This window comes from Xyrauchen texanus, chromosome 3, assembly GCF_025860055.1.
Source record: "Xyrauchen texanus isolate HMW12.3.18 chromosome 3, RBS_HiC_50CHRs, whole genome shotgun sequence".
NCBI lineage: Eukaryota > Metazoa > Chordata > Actinopteri > Cypriniformes > Catostomidae > Xyrauchen > Xyrauchen texanus.
Genome location: NC_068278.1, coordinates 35,038,403 through 35,061,720, shown reverse-complemented (window position 1 = coordinate 35,061,720; position 23,318 = coordinate 35,038,403). Strand labels below are relative to the sequence as shown.

At 42.0% G+C, this 23,318-nt stretch overlaps 1 protein-coding gene across 2 annotated transcripts in view; it reads left to right on the top strand.

Moving 5' to 3' along the window:
- Positions 1-23,318, top strand: part of ttll11 (tubulin tyrosine ligase-like family, member 11) — a 43,865-nt gene that overhangs the window by 4,985 nt on the left and 15,562 nt on the right. For both annotated transcript variants that reach the window (XM_052107163.1, XM_052107154.1), the window contains exons 2-6: positions 8,411-8,510; positions 9,383-9,516; positions 11,311-11,886; positions 13,386-13,481; positions 14,210-14,325. In XM_052107163.1, the coding sequence (XP_051963123.1) occupies positions 8,417-8,510; positions 9,383-9,516; positions 11,311-11,886; positions 13,386-13,481; positions 14,210-14,325 (1,016 nt within the window). In that variant the 5' untranslated portion in view covers positions 8,411-8,416. The remainder of the gene's footprint in view (positions 1-8,410; positions 8,511-9,382; positions 9,517-11,310; positions 11,887-13,385; positions 13,482-14,209; positions 14,326-23,318) is intronic.

Genomic DNA, 23,318 nt, shown 5'->3' with positions numbered 1-23,318 from the left:
CATCACCCCTTAAGACCCTAATTCAGACTCTCTGCTGGAAGCACATTTTCCATGGAACTTTCATTTGTCCTTGTTTTAAAACTTATTTGTCCACTGAAAGATTCAGTTAGCTAAGTTCCTTAAATACTTTGAGGAAAACCATTTTGGCTGGTCTTGCTAAACTCTTCTGAATATTGACTATGGAACTAAGTTCTGAGAAATCTCTTACTTGGTCTTGTGGGAAAACTTGTAGTGATATAAATCAACTGGAATATGACTTTGCTCTTAATTGGATGCCTCCTTCCTAATCAATGATCTTCAAATTGAGAACATAGATTCCTAATACACATCATGATATAAAATGGATGCAAAATATACAATGAAGATATCTACTCCTATTTCTTTCTTTTTTTTTCAGCCCCAGGCAATGAAAACAAACACATACTCATGCCCTGTAGGCTTAATATTTCAACAGACATTGCCAGTCTTTAACCTTGTCCTTCAACACAATTTGACCAACACTGGTATATGGTTACACTTGACTGTCTGTGTGAAGTCAGGTGGCATTAAAAAAGAAACGCTTATAAACACATTGATAATCTGTCAAACTATACCATGCAAAAACTACTGTCTGCATGCAACCTGGCATTCACAAGCCTGTTAAATGAATGTCTTCACCCCTTCTACTCATCTCCACTGAAATATTATGAGCCTATATAATACAAAGCTGCCTTAGTAAAGGTTGGTTTCAGGTTTAAGCATATCCACTTCACCTTTTATCCTGTCTGGTACACCATAGTCAGTTTTAAGCAGGGCTGGACTGGGAAGAGAAATGGGCCTGGGATTTTACGTGGCAACTGGCCCAACTGTTGAGCGGGAGGGGGCGTGTCACTTTTCAACATATCGCTCATTTTTGCTTATTGTGGCTGATCCACCCGCCCACACGGTTCTCCCGATGGCCATTCCGCCCCCTGATCAGCCCCAAAGTGCGTCAGCCCATCGGGAAAATGCCCGGTATGTCAGATTACCAGTCCAGCCCTGGTTTCAAGGGCAGGTGTCCCAAATGTGTTTTGAAAAAGTTTCAAAACTTTCAGACTTTTGCTCTATGTTAGTGTATTTTCACATTATGTTTTCACCAAATACCAACTTAAGTTAACACATAATTTGTCAACATCAAGATTTAATTTATATGAATTTATATTGGGAAGTGTATAATTTCGGTTCTGTAACTGGTCAAAATTGATTTGACATTTTTCCAAGTAAATCACGTTTTTGTATCCACTAGTTCATTTTAAGTGGTCTGTTGGTGTGAGGACTGAATTTTAAAAAGTACAAATTCAATGTAGTCTCTCAATGAATAAGAGCTCATAAACGCTGCATGAATCATAATTATTAAAAAATGATCAAAATGCAGTTTAAAATATTTTATAGCATGTCGCACCACAGTATATGTCAACGTCAAAAAGGTTTTATTTTTTTATGTCAGCTACCCTCATGCCCAGGTGTAATTAAAAAATCTGTAGTTTTTCTATTTTTATTTAGAACAGAATGTAATTTAGAGACCATTATTCTATCATCTCGTAAAGTAAAGAATCGGTCAGCAGTTGATATATACTCTCTGCTGTAGATTTGGTTGTCTCAAAGGCCAGAATTAACTGTCAAGCTGCCAATCAGTTGTTTATATGGTTTTTCAATGGAGTTCACCAGTGCAACTGAGATGGAAGCTCAGCGGGGAAGTGCCTTTGCAAAACTAGTTACTGTAATTTGTAAGGGAGACACATCACACAGCAGCCATACCCGTGCTCTGATGCCCATATTAAATGATAGTGTTTTTCGTATCGTAAACAAGTTGGTTGTATCTGTGTATGCAGATGTAAACTGTTTACAGGCTTGGATCTATGTAGAGTAATGCACCCTGAAAGCTTCTTAAGGCCTCTGCATACTTCCTACAAAATCAAAGAGCCAATGGGTGTGATGACATTTAGAACAAAATCTAGTTAAAAAGGTGTTTTTGAGTTTGTTTTGGTGATTTGTCATCTGGGTGAACTTTAAGGAAAACTTCTTACCGGCTGCTAAACACCTTACTTCGATTGGTCCACATCATTGGTAGGTGTGATCTGGAGCTCCACATACTTTGAGGCCGCTATTCCCGTTCAATCAGTTAAGATCAGTCAACATTAACACACCAAACACATCTTTGTGTAGAAGTGTGATGTGTGTGTGAAATTGGTTTAATTTGGGATTAATCCAATCTAGGAAATTTGGTAGAAATTGTTACGACTTAAAATTCTGCAATTCTCCCACCATTATATGTAGGAACAGTATGTGTGAGCTAGGAATTAAATTAAACTGTCCTTATATGGAATTACTCGTGTTCGATAACCTTCATAAAATTGATAAATGTCAAATAACTAGTTTTAATTATTTAATTAATGAATAAAATTCTCCACCATTAAAATCATAATACAACGTCTCGTTGAATCCGCTCACAATTTCTATTGTAAGGAATTAGCTTTAATGAGGGAATTATGATTAATTCACTTATTAGAGTAACATTAATCTCATGGCTTATTGAAAATAATATTACACATATTTAGGTAAAGCTTTGAAGCAAAATCTTTTCAAAACAGGGATGAGATTATTTACCAAAATATACCACAGTTTGAATACAGAAAAACTTTATTGCTATTCTAAACAGAAACTAACACATAAATCATGAAACAGGCTGGTGAGTAAAGTGACAGAATGATCAATACAGTGAAAATTAACTTTATGGAGTGCGTTGACAATGCTATAAGAACCATGTATTCTTCTTTGAGTCTAAATCGATTAGCAATCGGATTACCCAAAGTATTCAATTAATACACCAACACTTTGAACAAAAGCCTGGAGATGTACTTGCGTGTCGTTGCGTTTTCCTTGGATCTTTGTTCGTTCCGTTGATGTTTTGGAGTCGGTTATGATCGCAGATAGTTATTGTCTGGATGAAGCAAGGCCATCTGCATGGCGGGCTCATGACTCCTGTTGGGTTTGTGAACCGTAGAGCAGAGAGTGAGAGGCTTTCTCAGGTCTTTGTTTGTCCCGAGTTTTCCTCTACATGGCACGGAGGATCTGGAAGCAGCAAGATAGCCGAAGAAAGTAGACCATGCCTCGGTTCCAAGAGAGTGTTGCAAGCGAGAAGTTCAGCAGAGGAGGAAGTTCTTCCTTGGGTAGGAAGTTTTGAACTGAAATTGGCTGCACCCCAAAGGTGTCCTGAGACAATCAAAAGTGGCTTTTTCGAGTCACCTGGTTGACTGGTCTGTCCATTTCCCAAAGTTGATTTATGATCCTTAATGGAGGATTCTTACAAACTCCTGATCAAAAATAGTGCTTTTTTAATCCTGAACATTTATATCTTGACAACAGTACCTGAGACATGACATTCGTTGTCATCAACATTCTCTACGTAAACATGCAAGCATTTACATACTAAACATTACATTATTTCATTAATATTATACATGAAAATCCCTGGTTACAAATCAAACTGGTTAATTCATTAGTTTTACAACATAGATAATACATTACACGTTATGAGAAACCTGATTGTCAGAGTATAATATCCAGTTGAATAGTTACCATTCTTAGTAGAATGAGATGAATCACACAAGATTAAAGATTATGATCATCAATTTGTCAGTTATAAGTGATTACAAATCACTACAAATATTTTAAAAGGTACATTGGCTATAATCATTAATTTGTCAGTTATACAAATGATCACAGGTCATAGTCATTTTCAGAATGATCTAGCAAGGCTAGGTATGGTGTATAATTTATAGGGTTAAATCACAAGGACTGGGATGAGGATCTCACAAGGAAGCCTTTCAAAGAAAACCTTTAGCTCTGTGTGGAAGTTCCGTTGGTCATGCTGAGTGTTAAGTTTGTGGAACAAAGAAGGATCTTCTTTATTGGTCAGCTTGGTCATTACAAACCCTAGTTTGAAATTAAGCAGGCATGGAAGAGACGGTCTCCTTCAGCAATTTAGGTGCCGTAGATTTGTTTTTATGACTCTCTTATGACTCTGTGGGGGTTCTCTGATCTGTGGAATGTGATGTTGTGTTCATTTGATGGCTTTGTTTGTGGATAATCCTACACCAATTAACATTTTAGGTTTTATTGCAAATGGCTTACATACACATACACACATATAAAGTGTGGGGATAAATCCATTAATTCACATCGAAGTATTGTACCTAAAGACAGTGGCTATTGTCACACTGGGTCACAACCACACCAGGTTGACACGAAAACACATATGCATATTTCAGTTTAACTGATGTAGGGAAAATGATCTTCACTAGATGGAAACAAATCAGAACAGTAACCTTTAGATTTTTAAAGGGGTCATGAAATTGAGAATCACATTTTCCTTGATATTTAGACATATAAGAGGTAACTGTACTATAAAAATGTACTGTACATTTCAGAACTCAAAACTTCCTCCCCAGTCTAAAAGAGCATTTATAGTTGCACCCTGCTTAAACGTCTTGAATTAAAATCTGTGTGTTAAAGGAATAGTTCACCCAAAAATGAAAATTTGCTGATAATTTACTCACCCTCAGGCCATCCAAGATGTAAACTACCGTTCAAAAGTTTGGGGTCACTTGCCTGAAATGTTTCTCATGATCTTAAAAACCTTTTGATTTGAAGGCATATGCTTAAATGATTGAAATTAGTTTTGTAGACAAATATAATTGTGCCAACATATTAATATATTTAATTACAAAATTTGGAAATTATTTTCATTTTATATTGTTTTGAAATTGTTTTGGTTCGTGAACAGTGCTTGTTTTGTGGTCTGTACAAGTTTCTCTTGTAAACAATGACACGCTTCCTCCACACGTGACCTTACCAACGAGCTTATGTCATCCCTCTCATGATCGTGCATCACAGAGATGTACGGGAGTGAACATTTGTAGTTAAAAAAGTATATAAGTATTGTGTGGATTATTTTGATGCACCCTAAATGTGCAATTTGGTCCGTCATAAAATGGAGGACATTCACTTGCATTGTTTAAAGGAGGAGGAGGCCTGAAATGAAATCCTAAAAATCTTAAATTCGGTTTTGATGAAGAAAGAAACTCCGATCTTGGATGGCCAGAGGGTGAGTAAAATATCAGCAATTTTTCATTTTTGGGTGAACTATTCCTTTAATGATGTCACAACACATTGCACATTTGTACACATCCCACAATATGCGTCATCACACCCTTGGCATGCCCACTAGCATGCAGGTCAAGAGAACAGGCCTTGTGTGGCTAACTCTTCCAAACATAACACCAATGGGGACCCATCTGGACTATTCTTAATAATTTTGTATGTAAACATGAACTACACAGACTATTTGACCGCTGCCATATTTCTCACCACTTTTAAAAGACATGGAAAGTTAGAACGCTAAAAGGGAGAAGCAATTCTTTCATTCGCTGCTGCCCATCTGTACTATTTTTAATTGTTGTAGGTAAACATAGGACATCTTTGACGATGGACGTCTTTGCCGATGTGCACCAGCATTCTTTGGACTATGATGTGTTCATTTATTTTGGCTCATGTCAGTATGGATTGCTTGTGAATAGTCAAAATACAATTCAAGCTTTGCCAAGAAACTGCTATTGTAGGATGGGGCAGATAAAACACTTCAAAAACATAAGTAAACTGTTTAATTCATGAATATTTCAAATGCCATGACTGTTTGATAGTTATGGTGCTGAGAGTTAACAGTTGAGATGAACAGTTAAATATATTCAGATACAATGTGTTGGATGTTTTAATTTGAGATTCATTCTCTTCTGATTGAGTTTGCTGAATTTGAAGGGGCTGCATGATCCATTAAATTAGGGGTGGTGTGAAAATCGATTCTTGGATGCATGATGATGCGGACTTGCACGATTCTGAATCGATTCACAAACGTCAAGCATCGATTTTATGAATGTTTCTTGCTAACGTAATTTTGACGGAATGCAAAAGACGGACCTCGTAAGTGTGCAACTACAGTGCTGGAAAGTCTTTTGGCATGCGCTTAACACGAGACACCGATGGCTCAGCAGGAAATTCGACCGGCACCCTCGGTATTAAAAGCAAGAAAATGGAAGCACTTTGGATTCTATGAAGACGAAGGGAGACAAGAGCAACACTGTATGCAAGTTGTGTCAAACTAAACTAAAATATTTTGGAAACATGAAAAATCATATACAGTACGTTTCCACCCGGAGGAAGAAAATAAACCGCCGGTTGTAGCTGCGAACCAGACGACAATCAAGCAAGCGATGTCAAAGCTTCCACCCAGCGCCGAAAAGGCTAAAGGTGCGTACACACAAGTCGCTGCAGGTCGCCAGTGGCTGGCGGTGAAGTCGCTAGTGGGCGTTCCCACTACTGGTTGCCTAGTAACGTTTATAAATGACATTCACGGATGTCATTCCATTTCTGTTGACAGCGAATCTCTTTTCTTGCCGCTAAAAACAAACATTTTGGAGGGAAAAGACTAAATATAAATGGTATCAGTACATAAAATGCTTTATATCAAAGATGAATGAGAAACAAGGCGTGCTGTTTGCCATAGCGGCTGTTTATCTGCGGCGAAAATGCAAATGCCGGTCTGTCTGGGTCCACAAAATCCCCGCGATCTCAGATACACCTTTCCAAGCAGTATTTTTTCTTAAAAATGTCCTTGTATGTGGGAAGAGACATATCATAGAGCACTGGAAAATTTCTAACAGCAAGAATTAGCCTTTCATCCATCTTTCCGTTACTGCAGGAGCTCAGAGAGAGAGAGAGAGAGAGAGAGAGAGAGAGAAGGATAACGTGAGCTCTCCCATCTTCTCTCCTATTAGCTGTCGCTTCCGTTAGTCGCTCTTCATTTGAATAAAGTTGAACATGTCTCAACTTTGTTGCATCGCTGGACACGCACACATCTAGTCGCCAACGGTCGCGACAGCTCGTGTCGCCGGAAGTCGCTGTGCTCTCATTGAAAATTAATGGTATGGAGTCGCTGTCACGCGCGATGTCGCTGGCAGTGTGTACGCACCTTAAGAGAATTACAAATTCAATTGCAATATTTATTGCCAAGGATTTGCGTCCTTACACTGTTGTTGAAAACCAGGGCTTTCGGGGTATGTTGCGCTGGAGCGGAGATGCAACCTCCCATCTCGTAAATACTTCACTGGCACAGCGATCCCCACACTATACAGCGAGACCAAAATCGATGTGATTGAGTCGCTAAAGAAAGCAACAAGGATAGCGCTAACCTATGATGTGTGGACATGCATTGCCACAGAATCATCAATATACTGTAAACAGACCTGGAAGTAAACCCAGAGTCTTACTATGTTCAGAGTTTACTGTAATGCCCTCCACTCCAAATGTGTGACAGCCATTTATAAAAAGGTAGTCAACATTTTGACTCCCCTCTGCTTTTTATTGTGGTATAAAGCAAAATGTTTTTTATCTGAGGGACTCTTATGTTCAGGATTTAGTTTAAAGTCAGAAGCTTTAGACTCTTATTTATCATTGTATAAGTGCAATTTATATTATTTCTTTAATTTAAGTGCAATTTAAAAACCTTGGTCTAAACACAAACACATGTACATTATCTTCTTAACTTTAATTATGGGACATATCTTAACCCTGCCTTTGTAATCAATACTATTGCTATTACAGAAGTATATGCAGTATACTCAATAAGCACTTAATTAAGAACACCTGTACACTGACTTATTCATGTTATTATCTAATCAGCTAAATGCGTGGCAGCAGTGCAGTAGATAAAATAATTCAGATATGGGTCAGGAGCTTCAATTAATGTTCACATCAACCATCAGAATGGAGAATTTTTTTTGATCTCAGTGATTTTGACTGTGGCATGATTGTTGGTGCAAGATGGGCTGATTTGAGTATTTCTGTAACTGCAACAGCAGTCTTAGATTCAACAAGAAAACATCCAGTGAGCGGCAGTTCTACAGACAGAAAAACCTTGATGTGAGAGGTCAACAGAGAATGGCCAGACTGGTTTGAACTGACAGAAAGGCTACAATAATTCAGATTACCACTCTGTACAATTGTAGAGAGCAGAATAGCATCTCAGAATGCACAACATGTCAAACCTTGAGGCAGATGAGATACAACAGCAAAAGAACACGTTGGGTGCTTTATTAGGACCATAGTGTTCCTAATAAAGTTCTCTGTGAGTGTAGAATGTGATCGAATTGTTTTTCAAAGTCATTGAGAGTGTAGCCCTCAGCCAAAATGTGCATAAAATTCATGTCCAAGGAATAAGTAGAAATTGTTTAACAAAATATGTCTAGGAAAGATGTGGAGGTGCTTTTTTTTAATCATTTGTATTGTGTTGTGATTGATAGTTTTCCCTCTATCCTTTTTCTTTTTGATCCTGCAGTTTCCGATGGGTAGGCGGACAGCCTGTGATATCTACTGGCATGGTGTGTCTTTTCATGACAATGAGAACATCGTTTCTGGGCAAGTCAACAAGTTTCCAGGTAAACTTCACTAGAAGTAACACACTTGCCATAGTAACCACAAGTTAAAGGGATAGTTCCCTCAAAAATGAAAATTCTGCCACCAATCACTTACCCTTATTTGGTCCAAACCTGTATTTTGTGGAACACAACAGGATTTGTTAGGAAGAATGTTAGTCTCAGTCACCATTCACTTTCATTGCAAATTTTTCCATACAATAAAAGTGAATGGTGTCTGAGGCTGTCAGTCCCTAAACATTCTGCCTTATAAGAAGGAAATACATAAGAATGAAAGACATATGTTTTTGGAACGACATCCCTACTCCACTGAAGTTCACTCAACAATAAATTTAGAAAAATAGATTTGGTCATCTAACATACTGAAGCAAGCTGGAATTTTCCAACAAGAATCAAACACTTGAAAAAGTTTTTAACATTTTTCTTTTGAAACAAATTTTAAACTAGTTTTTGAATTTATGTAATTGTTAGTTTGACTTTTTGACTTTTAGAAAAAGGTTATCAATCATTTATATGGACCGTATTGTTCCATGGCATGTTCTACTTTTCTGTAGTTGATTCATAAAGGAGTCTGAAGTGCTGACTCATGACTGTTTTCATAGCTGCATCGAAAGTTGCTTTCACACAGAAAGCCTGTCCAAGCTGTGTGTGTGCGCGCGCTATAGAGCTACTGATATCTAATAGGCCCAGCATTGAGAGTGATTTAATGAAACTGCTGGGAGTAGGTCTTTAAAATGTAATCATTTTTGATCGAATAACGCCCCTGCACTGTCACAAAATTATACAGAGGGTGAACTAAAGCCATTCCCTGGTCCTTGTGCCATTTTTCTTTGACTTCATTCTGTTTTCTCATCAACTGTCCTGTTGGTCAGCAGGAATGATAGAGATGCTGCGGAAGATCAATCTGAGTCGTGCCGTGCGTACAATGCAGGAGCTGTTCCCAGAGGAGTATAACTTCTACCCACGCTCCTGGATACTGCCTGAGGAATACCAGCTCTTCTCCACACAGGTACAAATGATGGAGGGCACTCATCAAAATAAAAGGACTTTGTTTATTGTTTATCATCAAATATAGCTTGAAGCAGAATATACAATTGTCTCAGAATATAAGAAATATCAGACTTTAATCTGAAGTTTGAAATTTCTTTATTGTTAGCTGTTACCAAAAGGAACTGTAAAAATATTGACTGTTTTCAAATAGATTTCTCAAACACACATTCTGTCTGATATTGGTTAAACACTTCCACATTAAAATCACACCATTGATTGATACATCCGGATTTGGAACAAAAAGCAATTTTGCTATCAGGCTGGTTGGAATGCTCAAACAAACAGAGCAATGATTTGATAGTGCCACAGAGACACAGTGCTTAGACCTTTGGGGGAAAAAGTACCTCTGAATGGGTTACTTATAGTTGTTTCTTAATATTGAACAAATTACACATCATATTTACAGGAAAAATGCTACACTTAAATGCAGTTTAAGATATGTGTTATGGGTAAGATTGACATTTCTGACTTTATCTCCATTAACAAAAAATTGCTATGCTATTAACATTGTTTTTTTTTTTTGGACATGGTACCATGGTGTAATACCTTTTGGTATTCTTAGAAGTACCTTGCACTATATAACAAGGAATATGAATATGGTAATCATTCAATGCCATGGTATATATGGACTATTCCTATAAATGTCTCTCTTTAAAGAGGCCTCATGCTCTCCTATATTACAACATATCTAAGCATTTGACTGTACTGGCACATTATTGTCTTTAGCCACTTTCTCTTTCACAGTGATTTTATGAAGACATTAGATAAGCCCGACATTGCTGCACACTTGAAGTCTATTTGTCAAGTCACTAACAAGAACATTTACAGAAGCCATATCTTCTGCTTGGCATCTCTTTTCTGCTCTTGTCTTCCTCAGCACAGTTTATCTTTGTGGTGTATCAGCAAGGAGATTGCTGTGGTAGTAATTGGCTAGGACAGAATCACAGTAAAACCAGGCTAAGCAGTTTAGTGGCCAGCATCAAGTAATTATGAATGACAAGTTTGTTACTGGATCTTGAAGTTACAGGATTTACAGGCCCCTTTGACATGTTACAGCTAGTCTTGTGCTGTATTTGTTCAGAAAGGCTGCTCATAGTGGATTTTATCTTACACTGTTGAACAAGTTCAATTTGTGAATAAATATTTGGTACAGTTAGTTTGTTTTTGGTAGATCTTATCATAAATTGACTTTATTTTCCATATATACTGTACACCAGTTTAAGTTAGAAAATACTTTTACTTGGCTTGTGCTTGAGAAAATATTTTATTATAAAACCTACAGAGGGCAGCAGAGATCTGCTGTAGTTTCTACATAATTCAGTAGAAAAAAAAAGAACAATATCTTCTTGGGTTTGCTGATGCATGTTAAAAAAAAAGAATAGTATTAGCTGGAAATATGAGGCTTTGTTTACCAACCATAATGCTATCAGTGGACAGTCAGACACACTCCCTTTTTTAAAACTGTGTTTTTTTTAAATACTTGTTTAGAGGAAGAATTTAATCAGCATTGTTTAATATCGGTTTTTTTTATTATGAAATACATTTTGTTTTATTATCCGGAGCACTTCAAATGATCTGGAAACTCTGCCAAAGAAAGACTTTCTGTTTTAATTATTTTCAGAGGCCTAGTTCCTTAATGGGTATAATGGTGATAAATACAACAAACAGCCTCATTTATTTCCTTTGCAAACATATTAGCCAAAAAGTATGGTATTGTCATAGTGCTCCTTTTGCTTTTGTCTCCTTTTTCAAGATTCGTCTCCTGAAAGATAATGATTCCACCCTCAAACCTACTTTCATTGTCAAACCAGACAGTGGTTCCCAGGGCGATGGCATCTACCTCATCCGAGACCCTGCTGACCTCCGGGTTATCTCAGGTTCTCAGATCAAACAAGCTGTTGTTCAAGAATATATCCAAAAACCCTTGCTCATTGATAAATTGAAGTTTGATATCCGCCTCTACGTTCTGGTGCGCTCATTGGAGCCTCTAGAGGTCTACATCGCTAAAGAGGGTCTGTCCAGGTTTTGCACTGAACCTTACCAGGAACCTTGCCAGAAGAACCTCAGTCATGTTTTCATGCACCTTACTAACTATTCCCTTAATGTGCACAGCGGGAACTTTGTGCACTCTGACAGTTGCAGCACAGGTAGTAAACGCACTTTCTCTAGCGTTCTCTATCGTCTGGCGTCTAAAGGATTGGACATCAAGAAAGTTTGGTCAGACGTTATCGCTTTAGTTATCAAAACAGTTATTGCACTTGTGCCTGAACTGAAGGTTTACTACCAAGCAGATATACCCCCAGGCAAACCAGGACCTTCGTGTTTTCAGGTATGATTGCATAGAATTCTTACATTTGTGTGTTGCATGTTTTGCATTTAGGTGAGCTAAATTTCTATGGTTATTTAAACTGACAGTTAGTCAATACAAGTTAAGCTCTGTCAGCAGCGATGGCTATAGCTTCTGAGAGGCTAATTGGAGTTGATTGGAGGTGTACCTGTTTTAGAGCTTACCTTTAAACCAGTGCCTCTTAGCTTGACATTATGGGATTATCAAAAGAAATCAGCCAAGACCTCAGAAAAGTTGTGGACCTCCACGAGTCTGGTTCATCCTTGGGAGCGATTTCCAAATACCTGAAGGTACCACGTTCATCTGTACAAACAATAGTATGCAAGTATAAACACCATGGGCCACGCAGCCATCATACCTCTCCTAGAGATGAATGTAGTTTGGTAAAACGTGTCCTATATGGACATAACCTGAAAAGCTGCTCAGCAAGGAAGAAGCCACTGCTCCAAAAGCACCATGGAAATGCCAGACTAAAGTTTTCAATTGCCCATGGGGACAAAGATCTTACTACTTGGAGAAATGTCCTCCGGTCTAATGAAACAAAAATGTAACCATTTAGCCATAATGACCATCATTATGTTTGGAGGAAAACGGGTGAGGCTTGAAAGCCGAAGAACACCATCCCAACCGTGAAATATGGGGGTGGCAGCATCTTGTTGTGGGGGTGTTTTGCTGCAGGAGAGACTGGTGCACTTCACAAAATAGATGGCATCATGACGAAGGAAAGTTATGTGAATATATTGAAGCAACATCTCAAGACATCAGCCAGGAAGTTAAAGCTCAGTCGCAAATGGGTCTTCCAGATAGACAATGACCCCAAGCATACCTCCAAAGTTGTGTGCAAAATGGCTTAAGGACAACAAAGTCAAGGTATTGGAGTGGCCATTGCAAATCCCTGACCTCAATCTGATAGTAAATTTGTGTGCAGAACTGAAAAAGGGTATGTGAGCAAGGAGGCCTACAAACCTGACTCAGTTACACCAGTTCTGTCTGGCAGAATGGGCCAAAATTCCAGCAACTTATTGTGAGAAGCTTGTGGAAGGCTACCCAAAATGTTTGACTCAAGTTAAACAATTTAAAGGCAATGCTGCCAAATACTAACAAAGTGTATGAAAACTTCAGACCCACTGGGAATATGATGAAATAAGTTTAAATAAATATTTCTCTCTACTATTATTCTGACATTTCACATTCTTAAAAAAGCAGTAGTGATCTTAACTGACTTAAGACAGGGATCTATTAAAGTCAAGAATTGTGAAAAACTGAGTTTAAATGTATTTGGCTAAGGTTTATGTAAACTTATGACTTCAACTGTACACATTTGTATCCTCTCCTTATAGATTTATTGATTCAAATGAGGAAAATGGGCACAGCCCATCTGTTGCTGACATCTTTTTTTTATATATATATTTAGGGAACCCTTAAGCTCTGCATTTATTTAAAAATTCATGTTTGAAAACAATGAAATGTCAAAATTTCAGATTTTGGGATTTGACATCCTGCTGATGAAGAACTTGAAGCCTGTTCTACTGGAGGTCAATGCCAATCCCAGCATGAGGATTGAACATGAGCAGGAGGCGAGTGGTCATGTTCTTTCACAGGATATGGTTTGATTTAAATAAAGAAGTACTGTTATGAGTTCCATCGTGTACAGAGTCAAAGTTAGTGGGAATAATTCACCCAAAAATTAACATTATGTCATCATTTACTAACCTTTATGTTACCGGAGCTTCATGGTGTTCCAGTTCCAATTCCTTATGAGTTTCATTTTTTCATGGAACCTAAACATACTCATTTTCGAAGAATATTTACACTGCTCTTGCTATTCAACAATAGTGACCACATTTCAATAGTGACCTAAAAATGGTCCATATTTCTTGTAAGCTATTTTCCATACGATAGTTTTGTGTGAGGAACATACCAAAGTTATTCACTGATAATCTTTCCATCCGTCAAGGCTTAAGTCTCACATATAGCTATTTTGTTTTTTAATTATGTCATCACCCAAACCTATCCTATAGCTTCGGAAAACTTGAAATACAGCACCCAAATCATAAAGGCTATGTTTATAATACAACACATTTTTTGTTTCTTCCTGGAGACTTTTATGACATTGAATGCTTGAGTTATAATTACATTGTTACGAAGTCTGCCAGTATAGCCAGGCAGCTATTATTGCTCAAGTCTTTTCATTATTGTCTTATGGGACATGTTTAATAATGACTATCCTCTTGTTTACAGACTAATGGGGACATAAACACAAGTCTGTTAGGATAATGTTTATTATTGATGTCATATGTTGCAGGTGTCACCTGGTGTGTTTGAATATGTACCGAGTCCAGTAGATGAGGAGGTGAAAGTGGGGGTCATCAGAGACACACTCCGGCTGATGGATCCCGCTCGGAGGAAACAACACGTAATGTGAGTCACAGAGTTTAAAATAGCAGGTAATCAAAAATAGGAATAGTTCACCAAAAGCAAAAAGAAAATTCTGTTATTATTTACTCACCCTTGTATCATGCCAAACCATATACTGTTATTTTTTCTGTGCAATGCAAAACATTCTGACAAATATTTATGCAGATAGTTAATAGTTACCAGGGGGGTTCAAGCATCAAAAAGGACAAAAAAGCCATAAAAGTGCACTATATTCCAAGTCGTTTGAAGACGTATGATAGCTTTTTTGTTGTTGAGAGGAACAAACTGAAATTTGGGTCTATATTCACTGATAATCTGCCCCTCCAGTGAGCTGTTAAACCAGATCTTTGAGTCAGTGAGTTGAACTCTGATTTGCGAATGAGATCAACCAGTTCATTTAAAAGAACAGCTCAAAAGAATGATTTATTCAATGATCCAGTTCTCAAGTTCAGCTCACAGACTCTGTGATCTGGCCATAGCAGTTCTCGAGATCACACTGCAGGGGATGATTATCAGTGAATAACAACTTCAAATTTTGTCTGTTTTTCACATAGAGCTATTGTGTGGCCTCAGAAAACCCTCATACTGGTTTGGAATGACATGAGGGAGTCAATAATGACAGAATTTTTATTTTTGTGTGAACTATTTATTTTTGTGTGTGTGTTTGTGGATGTGCGCCTGCGGGTGATCCTCGTTTCAGCTTTTTGGAGCTGAGATAATGGTCTGCTGAGCTGTCATCATAAGCCTTTTAGACGGAAAAATTAAATTCAGGAAATCCTCTGATGGAATTTCACACTTGTGTGGCTACTCATTCCCTATCTCTGTCAGTCATGGAAATGTGGTCGGCCTCATGCCCTGTGAGTGGGTTTTTTTGTGCCTCATGCTGTTTTCCTTCAACAGTCACCTTTTATTGAAACTCATTCTACCTAGTCTTTGTAAGCCACATATGCTTTACACATTATTTAGTGTATGGGCCTAAGGGAAATAAAGCGAGGCAACCATTGTTTGTAAGGAATGTGAAGAGTCAGCTTAGAGTTGAATTGATACATGTTTATGTGTGCATAAGTAGAAAAATACTTCTTTATATGTCGACTATTTTACTGTATTATGCATAACTATTCAACATTTATGCATTTTCTAATCCAAAACCGTTGTCTGGTTTGCATTCTCAGATGAAAAAAGCAAAACAGATTAATCATGTGTGTGTGTGTGGTTTTCGGTTCTTGATAATAAATGCGTTTTGCATAATGCTAACACAAAACGAATCGGTTACCTTACATAACCTCGGTTCTCTCTAGAAGAGGGAACGAGTATTGCGTAAGCTAGCTTACGCTACGGGAAAGATTCATCTTTTCTGAGATATTGAAGCCAAAAAATTATCCTTAATTTTGTATCCATTGTCAACGCAGTGCAGCAACTGCATACCTTGAGCGGGCTAGCTAGCGAGCTCATAGGTTGCTCTGCGGCAACTGCTGCAGCCTATAGACGAACTTGAGTGAACATGCGTCCAATGACAGGCGCCCGCGCCGTCACTGTATCAAAGCCCGCCAAAATGGGCGTGGCTAGAGTGCATATAATCGTAAGTTCGTAGGCTGGAATCCTGGTTTTCATTGAATGAAGCGAAAATCGCTCGTGGCGCGAGCATGGCCGGCTACGCAATACTCGTTCCCTCTTCTAGAGAGAACCGAGGTTACATAAGGTAACCGATTCGTTCTCTTACGAGAGGTTCTCTCGTATTGCGTAAGCTATCTTACGCTATGGGAACCCATTGTCAACGCCGTGCGTGCCAAGCATCCACTGCATGAGCCCCGGGGGTGGGGGGACCCGGGGGAGCCCTTGTGAGTGGGGAAATAATATTTGGCCGGCAAGAGTGTGGACCAGTGTGTGTGTGTGTAATACATAAGCACATAGTGGGAAGGAAAAGACAGAGCGGCAGTGCCGGTCTGTGTGGAATGTGTCCCATCAGTGCAGCTCACCAGGGGAGCTGTAGCGTATTAAACCGCTAGTAGTTTTGCCTGCAGGGCGGGCACTTCCAGATTGTAAAATCTGACAAAGGTGGAGGGGGAAGCCCAGCCCGCTGCCACACATATGTCGTGAATGGAAATCCCGACTGGACCATGCCTAACGGGCATGGTAGGTCTTTTGACGCGTACGCGGCAGCAATAGCATCCACTATCCACCTAGACAGTGTCTGTTTCGAGGCGGCGAAACCCTTGGTGCGCCCTCCGAACGAAACGAAAAGCTGCTCAGAGCGTCTGAAAGAGGCGGAGCGCGCAGTATACAATCTCAGTGCTCTGACTGGGCAAAGGAGATTGGCGTCGCGTTCGCTATCGGATGCTGGCAGTGCCGATAGGGAAATGATTTGTGCTCTGAAAGGAGTACCGATCACCTTGGGGACATAGCCGTGTCTAGGCTTTAAAATTACCTTGGAGTCACTTGGTCCAAACTCAAGACACGCAGCGCTGACAGACAGCGCGTGAAGGTCTCCCACACGTTTAACTGATGACAGGGCAGTCAGAAAAACGGTTTTGAGTGAAAGGTATTTCAAATCCACGGATTGAAGTGGTTCGAAAGGGGGGGCTTTCATAGCTTCGAGAACTACGGAAAGATCCCAGATAGGAACCGATGGGGGCGCGGGGGTTCATCCTTCTAGCTCCCCTGAGGAAGCGGATGACCAGCTCGTTTTTTCCCAGTGACTGGCCGTGCAGGGGTTCAGCGAACGCCGCGATGGCCGCCACGTACACTTTGAGCGTGGATGGGGATCTGCCCTTATCCAGGAGCTCTTGTAAAAACACGAGCAGCGACGACACCCCACATGTCCGTGGGTCCAGGTCTCTGTCAGTGCACCATTTTGAAAACACAGACCATTTGGACGCATAGAGTCTTCTCGTGGAAGGGGCTCTAGCGTGTATGATAGTGTTTATTACCCCTTCTGGCAAAGCGACGGGTAGTTGTTGATCACCCACGCGTGCAGCGCCCAGCGCTCTGGGTGGGGATGCCAGATCGTGCCGCGAGCTTGAGAGAGGAGATCTGCTCTCACTGGAATGGGCCACGGGGCTGTCAGTGACAGCTGCGTAAGCTCCAGGAACCATATCTGATTCTCCCAGCGTGGGGCTATGAGGAGCACAGAGTGACGCGTTTCCCTGATCCTCTGCATTACCTGTGGCAATAGCGAGATGGGAGGGAAGGCGTAAAGCGGGCGGTTGGGCCAGTCCTGGGCCAGCGCGTCCTCGCTTTTCGAGAAAAATACTGGGCAGTGAGAGTGCTCTTCTGACGCAAAGAGGTCTATCTCTGCTCTGCCGAATATGCTCCATAACTTCTGGACTGTTTGAGCGTGCAGGGACCATTCCCCTGGGGAAATATTGTCTCTGGACAGTCTGTCTGGGCCGTCGTTCAGGTGGCCTGGCACGTGCGTCGCCCTCAGCGAGCGCAGGTGGCACTGGGACCAACTCAGTATGCGTTTTGTCAGATGGAAGAGGTTCCTGGATCTGACACCGCCCTGACGGTTTAGATAGGATACCACCGATCTGTTGTCCGAATGGACCAGGACGTGGTGACCCTGAATGACCGGGAGGAAGCGCACGAGCGCGTACTCGACCGCTATCATTTCCAGACAATTTATGTGAAGGAGCTTTTCCTGAACTGACCATAGGCCAAAAACCGGAGAGCCCTCGCAGACCGCGCCCCAACCCGTGTTGGACGAGTCTGTCGAGATGACTTTTGACGAGATACAGCTCCCATCATCACTCCCCACTGATACCATTCGGCCACTGCCCAGGGCTGCAGAGCTGAGATACAGGTCTGAGTCAATCTGATCGGCTGGCGGCCCGTGGCCCAAGCCCGGCGAGACGCGCGGGTGTTCAGCCAATGCTGAAGCGGGCGCATGCACAGTAAACCCAGCTGAAGTACTGCTGCGGCTGAGGCCATGTAACCTAGCATTCTCAGAATTTTTTTCAGAGGCGTGAGGCTGTTCATCTGAAAGGACACGGCTAGTCGCTGAACACGGCGCGCGCGCTGTGTAGATAAGCGAGCCGTCATCGCCATGGAGTCTAGTTCTATTCCAAGGAAGGAAATTGCCTGACTGGGCTGTAGTGAGCTCTTGGTCCAATTGACTGCAAGACCCAAACTGTTCAGATGACTGAGGAGAACTGTCCTGTGAGACAGAAGCTCCGTATGTGACTGTGCCAAAATCAGCCGATCGTCCAAATAGTTCAGAATTCGCAAGCCCTGACTCCGCAGGGGTGCGAGCGCCGCATCCATGCACTTCGTGAAAGTACGGGGTGCTAAAGACAGGCCGAACGGAAGGACAGTGTATTGATAAACCTGGCCGTCGAAGGTGAATCTCAAGAATGGCCTGTGATGGGGATTTATCTGAATCTGAAAATAGGCATCTTTCAGATCGAGAGAAATAAACCAGTCCCCCTGGTGCACATGCGCGAGGAGTTTCCTGATTGTAAGCATTTTGAACGGTCTTTTTGCGAGCACCTTGTTCAAAACCCTGAGATCTAATATTGGTCTGAGGCCGCCGTCTTTCTTGGGGACAAGAAAATAACGGCTGTAAAACCCCGACTCGCTCAGAGAAGGTGGCACTCTCTCTATGGCCCTTTTGCACAGAAGGTTTGCTATTTCTGAACGAAGCATGCAGGCTGATTCCGTGTTCACAGTAGTTTCGAGCCGCGCTCTGAAGCGGGGAGGGCGGCGATCGAATTGTAGCAAATAGCCCTGTTTTATTGTGCTTAACACCCATTTGGATATCCCTGGGATAGCTTTCCACGCTTTGAAGCGTAACGCTAGAGGGTGAATGGCCAAGTCGCCCTGATTGCCGCACACAGCGAGCTGAACAGAATGTGTGAGCGGGCTTACTGTGCTTATGCTGGACTGCTCGCAGACAGCAGGGACAGGCTGTTCTGTGAGTGACTTCCCGATTGAGGTAAATGGGGAAAGAGTCACATCTGTGAAGTGATGCGCGAGCATAGTCACGGGCATGGGACTTACTTACGGAGAGGTGTTTGCTGGCCATGTGACAGAGCGGGCAGAGAAGGGGCACGTGCACGGATTCGTGGGCGCGTTTATTGACTCTAACACTCGAGCTGGCTGTGCCTGCTTTATGTGAGTGGGCTCTGATAGGGACACGGGAAGTGTAATGCTTGTTTGTAGGGGTGAACACTGGATTGTGGGCACATTTTCTACACATAAGGCATGTTTGCTTTTCACAAAATTTATTTTGTTCGCCGTGAAAACGGCATTTGAGTGCAGTATCACCAGCTTGTTGGCTGCTGAATCCACCACTGCAGCAGCCTGAGAGAAGGGGACTGCTCAGCGCAATCTTAGGCTGAGGCCCGCGGGGGGGGGGCGGCGGTCTGCGGCGGCTGTCTGAGCGCGTTCTAGGGCGGCCGCCCTGTCGACGCTGAGAAGTCTGGCTTTGCTGAGCTGGGCACTGTGAAGAGGCTCGTGCAGGAGGCTGGTCACATGGGCGGCCTGCAGAGGAGCTAGCGCGACGAGGCAGGAAGAGATTCATGGCTTGGGTGGCTTTCTGGACTTCCGAGAAACGGTCAACAATGCCACTCACCGCGGAACCGAAGAGACCGGACGGAGAGAGCGGCGTGTTGAGGAACGTGGAGTGCTCAGCTTCTCCCATATCGGCTAGCGTTAGCCATAGGTGTCTCGGTCACAGTCAGCGCGGCCATGCACTTCCCTAGGGCTTGGGCTGCAGCTTTGGTGGCGCGAAGGGCGAGATCCATCGCGCTCCTTAGATCTGAAACAGCCTCTGGGTGCCTGCCTTTCTCATTCCATTCTCGGAGAAGGTCTGCTTGGAGGATCTGTAAAACGGCCATGGAATGCAGAGCAGATGCAGCTTGGCCGGTGGCGGCATAGGCGCGGCCAACACAGGCGGAAGTAGTTCTGCAGGCCTTAGACGGGAGCACTGGCTTAGACCGCCATCTCGCGGAGGGCGGGCAAAGGTGTGCTGCTACCAAATCCTCGACCAGGGGGATGGAAGAGTAGCCCCTCTCGGTGGCGCCGTCCACCGAAGCAAGAGAGGTGGAGACGTGATCGGTTCCTGGCCGAGAGAGGCGCGTTCCACGATTTAGAGAGTTCGGCGTGGAGTTCCGGCAGGAAGGGAGCGGCCCGGGCCGCGGGCGCCGCGCGCCGACGGCTCTGAAGAAAGCAGCCATCGAGTCTGTTGGGAGCCTGCTCAGAGGGCGGTGACCACTCGAGCCCGAGGCGGTCGACGGCCTGTGTGAGGAGGTGCGTTAGTTCGTCCTCGACTCCGGTGCGGGTACTGCTGGATTCCTGGGCCGAGGAGGAGGCTTGGGAGCCTGACCACTCCTCGCTGTCCGAAGCCATGATGGAACAGCAGCCCTTATCCTCCGCCTCGTCATCCGAGATGGCAATAGTGCGGCCGCTCGACGGCAACTGCGCGTCCCGGGGGGGCGGGGAGGGTGAAAGCGAGGCTCGAGGGAGAGGCTCTGGCGAGATAGTCGCTTCTAACACCAGTTCCGGCAGCCTTTGGGAGCGGTGCTTCTTTCTGCGCTGGCGAACGAAGCAGCGTGGCGGCTTCGGTTTTGAGTGTTTCGAGTCGAGCCCGCAGGGTCGACATCGGAAGCTCCTCGCAGAGGTTGCATCCGCCGTCAGCGAGGGCGAGCTCTGCATGTTCCAGTCCCAGGCAGAGAGTGCATATGAGGTGGCGGTCTCCGGCGCTGAGAGGGGCGCAGCATGAGGCGCAGGTGGTGCAAGGCATCTTTAAAAAGACGCTCCTTGCTCTTTTTGTGAAGTTCGCTGAGGAACTAGCTTGCTCTAAAAAGGATACGTCGCCGGATGGCGTAGCTCGTAGGATGGCTGAAGGTGGCGAAGACGGCCGGCTTCTTCGAGCGCTGTCCAAGCTTGCTAGATGCCCCTCGAACGGCGACGCGGCTTCTGCAGTTCAGAGATGCGAAGAGCTTCGCTGAATAGATGAAAATCAGGGTTCCAGCCTACGAACTTACACTTATATGCACTCTAGCCACGCCCATTTTGGCGGGCTCTGATACAGTGACGGCGCGGCTTGTCATTGGACGCAAGTTCACTCAAGTTCGTCTATAGGCTGCAGCAGTTGCCGCAGAGCAACCTATGAGCTCGCTAGCTAGCCCGCTCAAGGTATGCAGTTGCTGCACTGCGTTGACAATGGATACAAAATTAAGGATAATTTTTTGGCTTCAGTATCTCAGAAAAGATTAATCTTTCCCGTAGCGTAAGCTAGCTTACGCAATACGAGAGAACCTCTCGTAAGAGAACTGCAAATTGCCAAAAGTGTGAAATCTGAATTCAGACCTACTTCAGCTATTATGTGATTGTGTGAATGTTCGAGTGTACTTGAGTGAAAAGTCAATGAAATGATGAACTTTCTCAAAGAAACTCTCCTGACTCTATACAGTAGTTGTCTGTCTCTCTGTCTATCTATCTATCTGGCTGTCTGTCCATCCGTCCATCTGTAATTTTTCTATCTATCCTGTCCATCCATCCATCCATCCATCGTGTCTGTCTGTCTATCTATCTATCACTCTTTCTGTCTTTGTCCATCCATCCATCAGTCCATCCATCCATTAATCCAATGCGTACGTCCATCCATCCATCCATCCATCCATCTTTTGTGGTGTTCTACTACCGTTGTTGATCGCAAGTTTCAAAGCAGTGTTTTTGGAAATTATATTTTCAGAGGCCTCTGTGGGAAATTTGCCTTGATCTTGAGGCTATTTGATAATTATGTTATTAAAGGTTGAGAATGTTATTAAACATGAGATATTTACATGGAAGGCTGTGTGAGTAGTATGTCCTACGACATCTAAAGACATACATGAATTAACAATTCCAAAGGAAAAGAAAAAGATGGTATCAGATGGGTACTATATGATTGCCATATTCATAAACCATGGTATTTTACTTTTTACTCTTGTTTCTTCAAAGAATTCCATGGTACATGTCCAAAAAAACAATGGTAGTACCATTGTTACTTTTTGTGAGTATTTCTTTAAGTAACAAAATTGTACTTTTTTATTTTTTACATTACATTTAACATTTGAAGCAGATTTTGAGACTTAATCTTTAAAGAATTAGTTTTTATTTGGACGAGAAAAGACCCACAACATCAAATGGTGAAGAAGATAGTCATCTTGAGAAAGTTAATGCATTTGTCCATCTGTGTATAACTGCACTGTGAGTGCGCGTGCAAAAGGATGAATGTTAGAGAGAAGACTAGGCAGTCTTTGGGTAAACCTGTTAGGTGTGGTAATTAAGTCTTGTCACTATCATTAGTACTTTTACCCTTTTAAGTCAAAAGGTTAATAACCTTCAGGTCAGAAGTCAAGGAAGTTCATCTGCTTAGATTTTAAAGTGCTGAGTTACTTACAGTAATGCCAAAATGCAGTAATCCACACGCAATAATGTATTTGGGGGGTTCTTGGCCATCTGGGCTCAGTGCATGTTTGAAAGGACTACAATTTGCTTGGTTGGTTTTGTGATTGTTAGATAATTGTTTTTCATTATCTTAAGGGGGGGGGTTGAGAAGGGGAAATTAATGAGCGAAATAGCAAGGCTTGTGCTTTTTGTTGTTATTCACTTTGTGAGAATGTCTGTTTTTTTTTTTTTTTAGGTTTTGATTATTTTGTCCTTTTGTTTGAAATTCTCTGTCCTCCCATTTGGCAAATTTTATTCTGTGGTATTCTGTCACCACACACTCAATCAGCAAACTTTTGAGTATTTTGAAGTACAAGGATTTCTGTTGTTTAGCTAAGAAAGTAGCTAAGATACGTTAGTAACACTTTACAATAAGGTTCCATTTGTTAACATTAGTAAATGCATTAGGTATCATGAATAAACAATTAACTATATAATTAACATATATATTTTTTAACATAATATCTTAATCTTTGTTAAAGTTAGTTTATAAAAATAATATTGCTCTTTGTTAGTTCATGTTAGTTCATAGTGCATTAATATAATTAACATAATTCATGTATAAA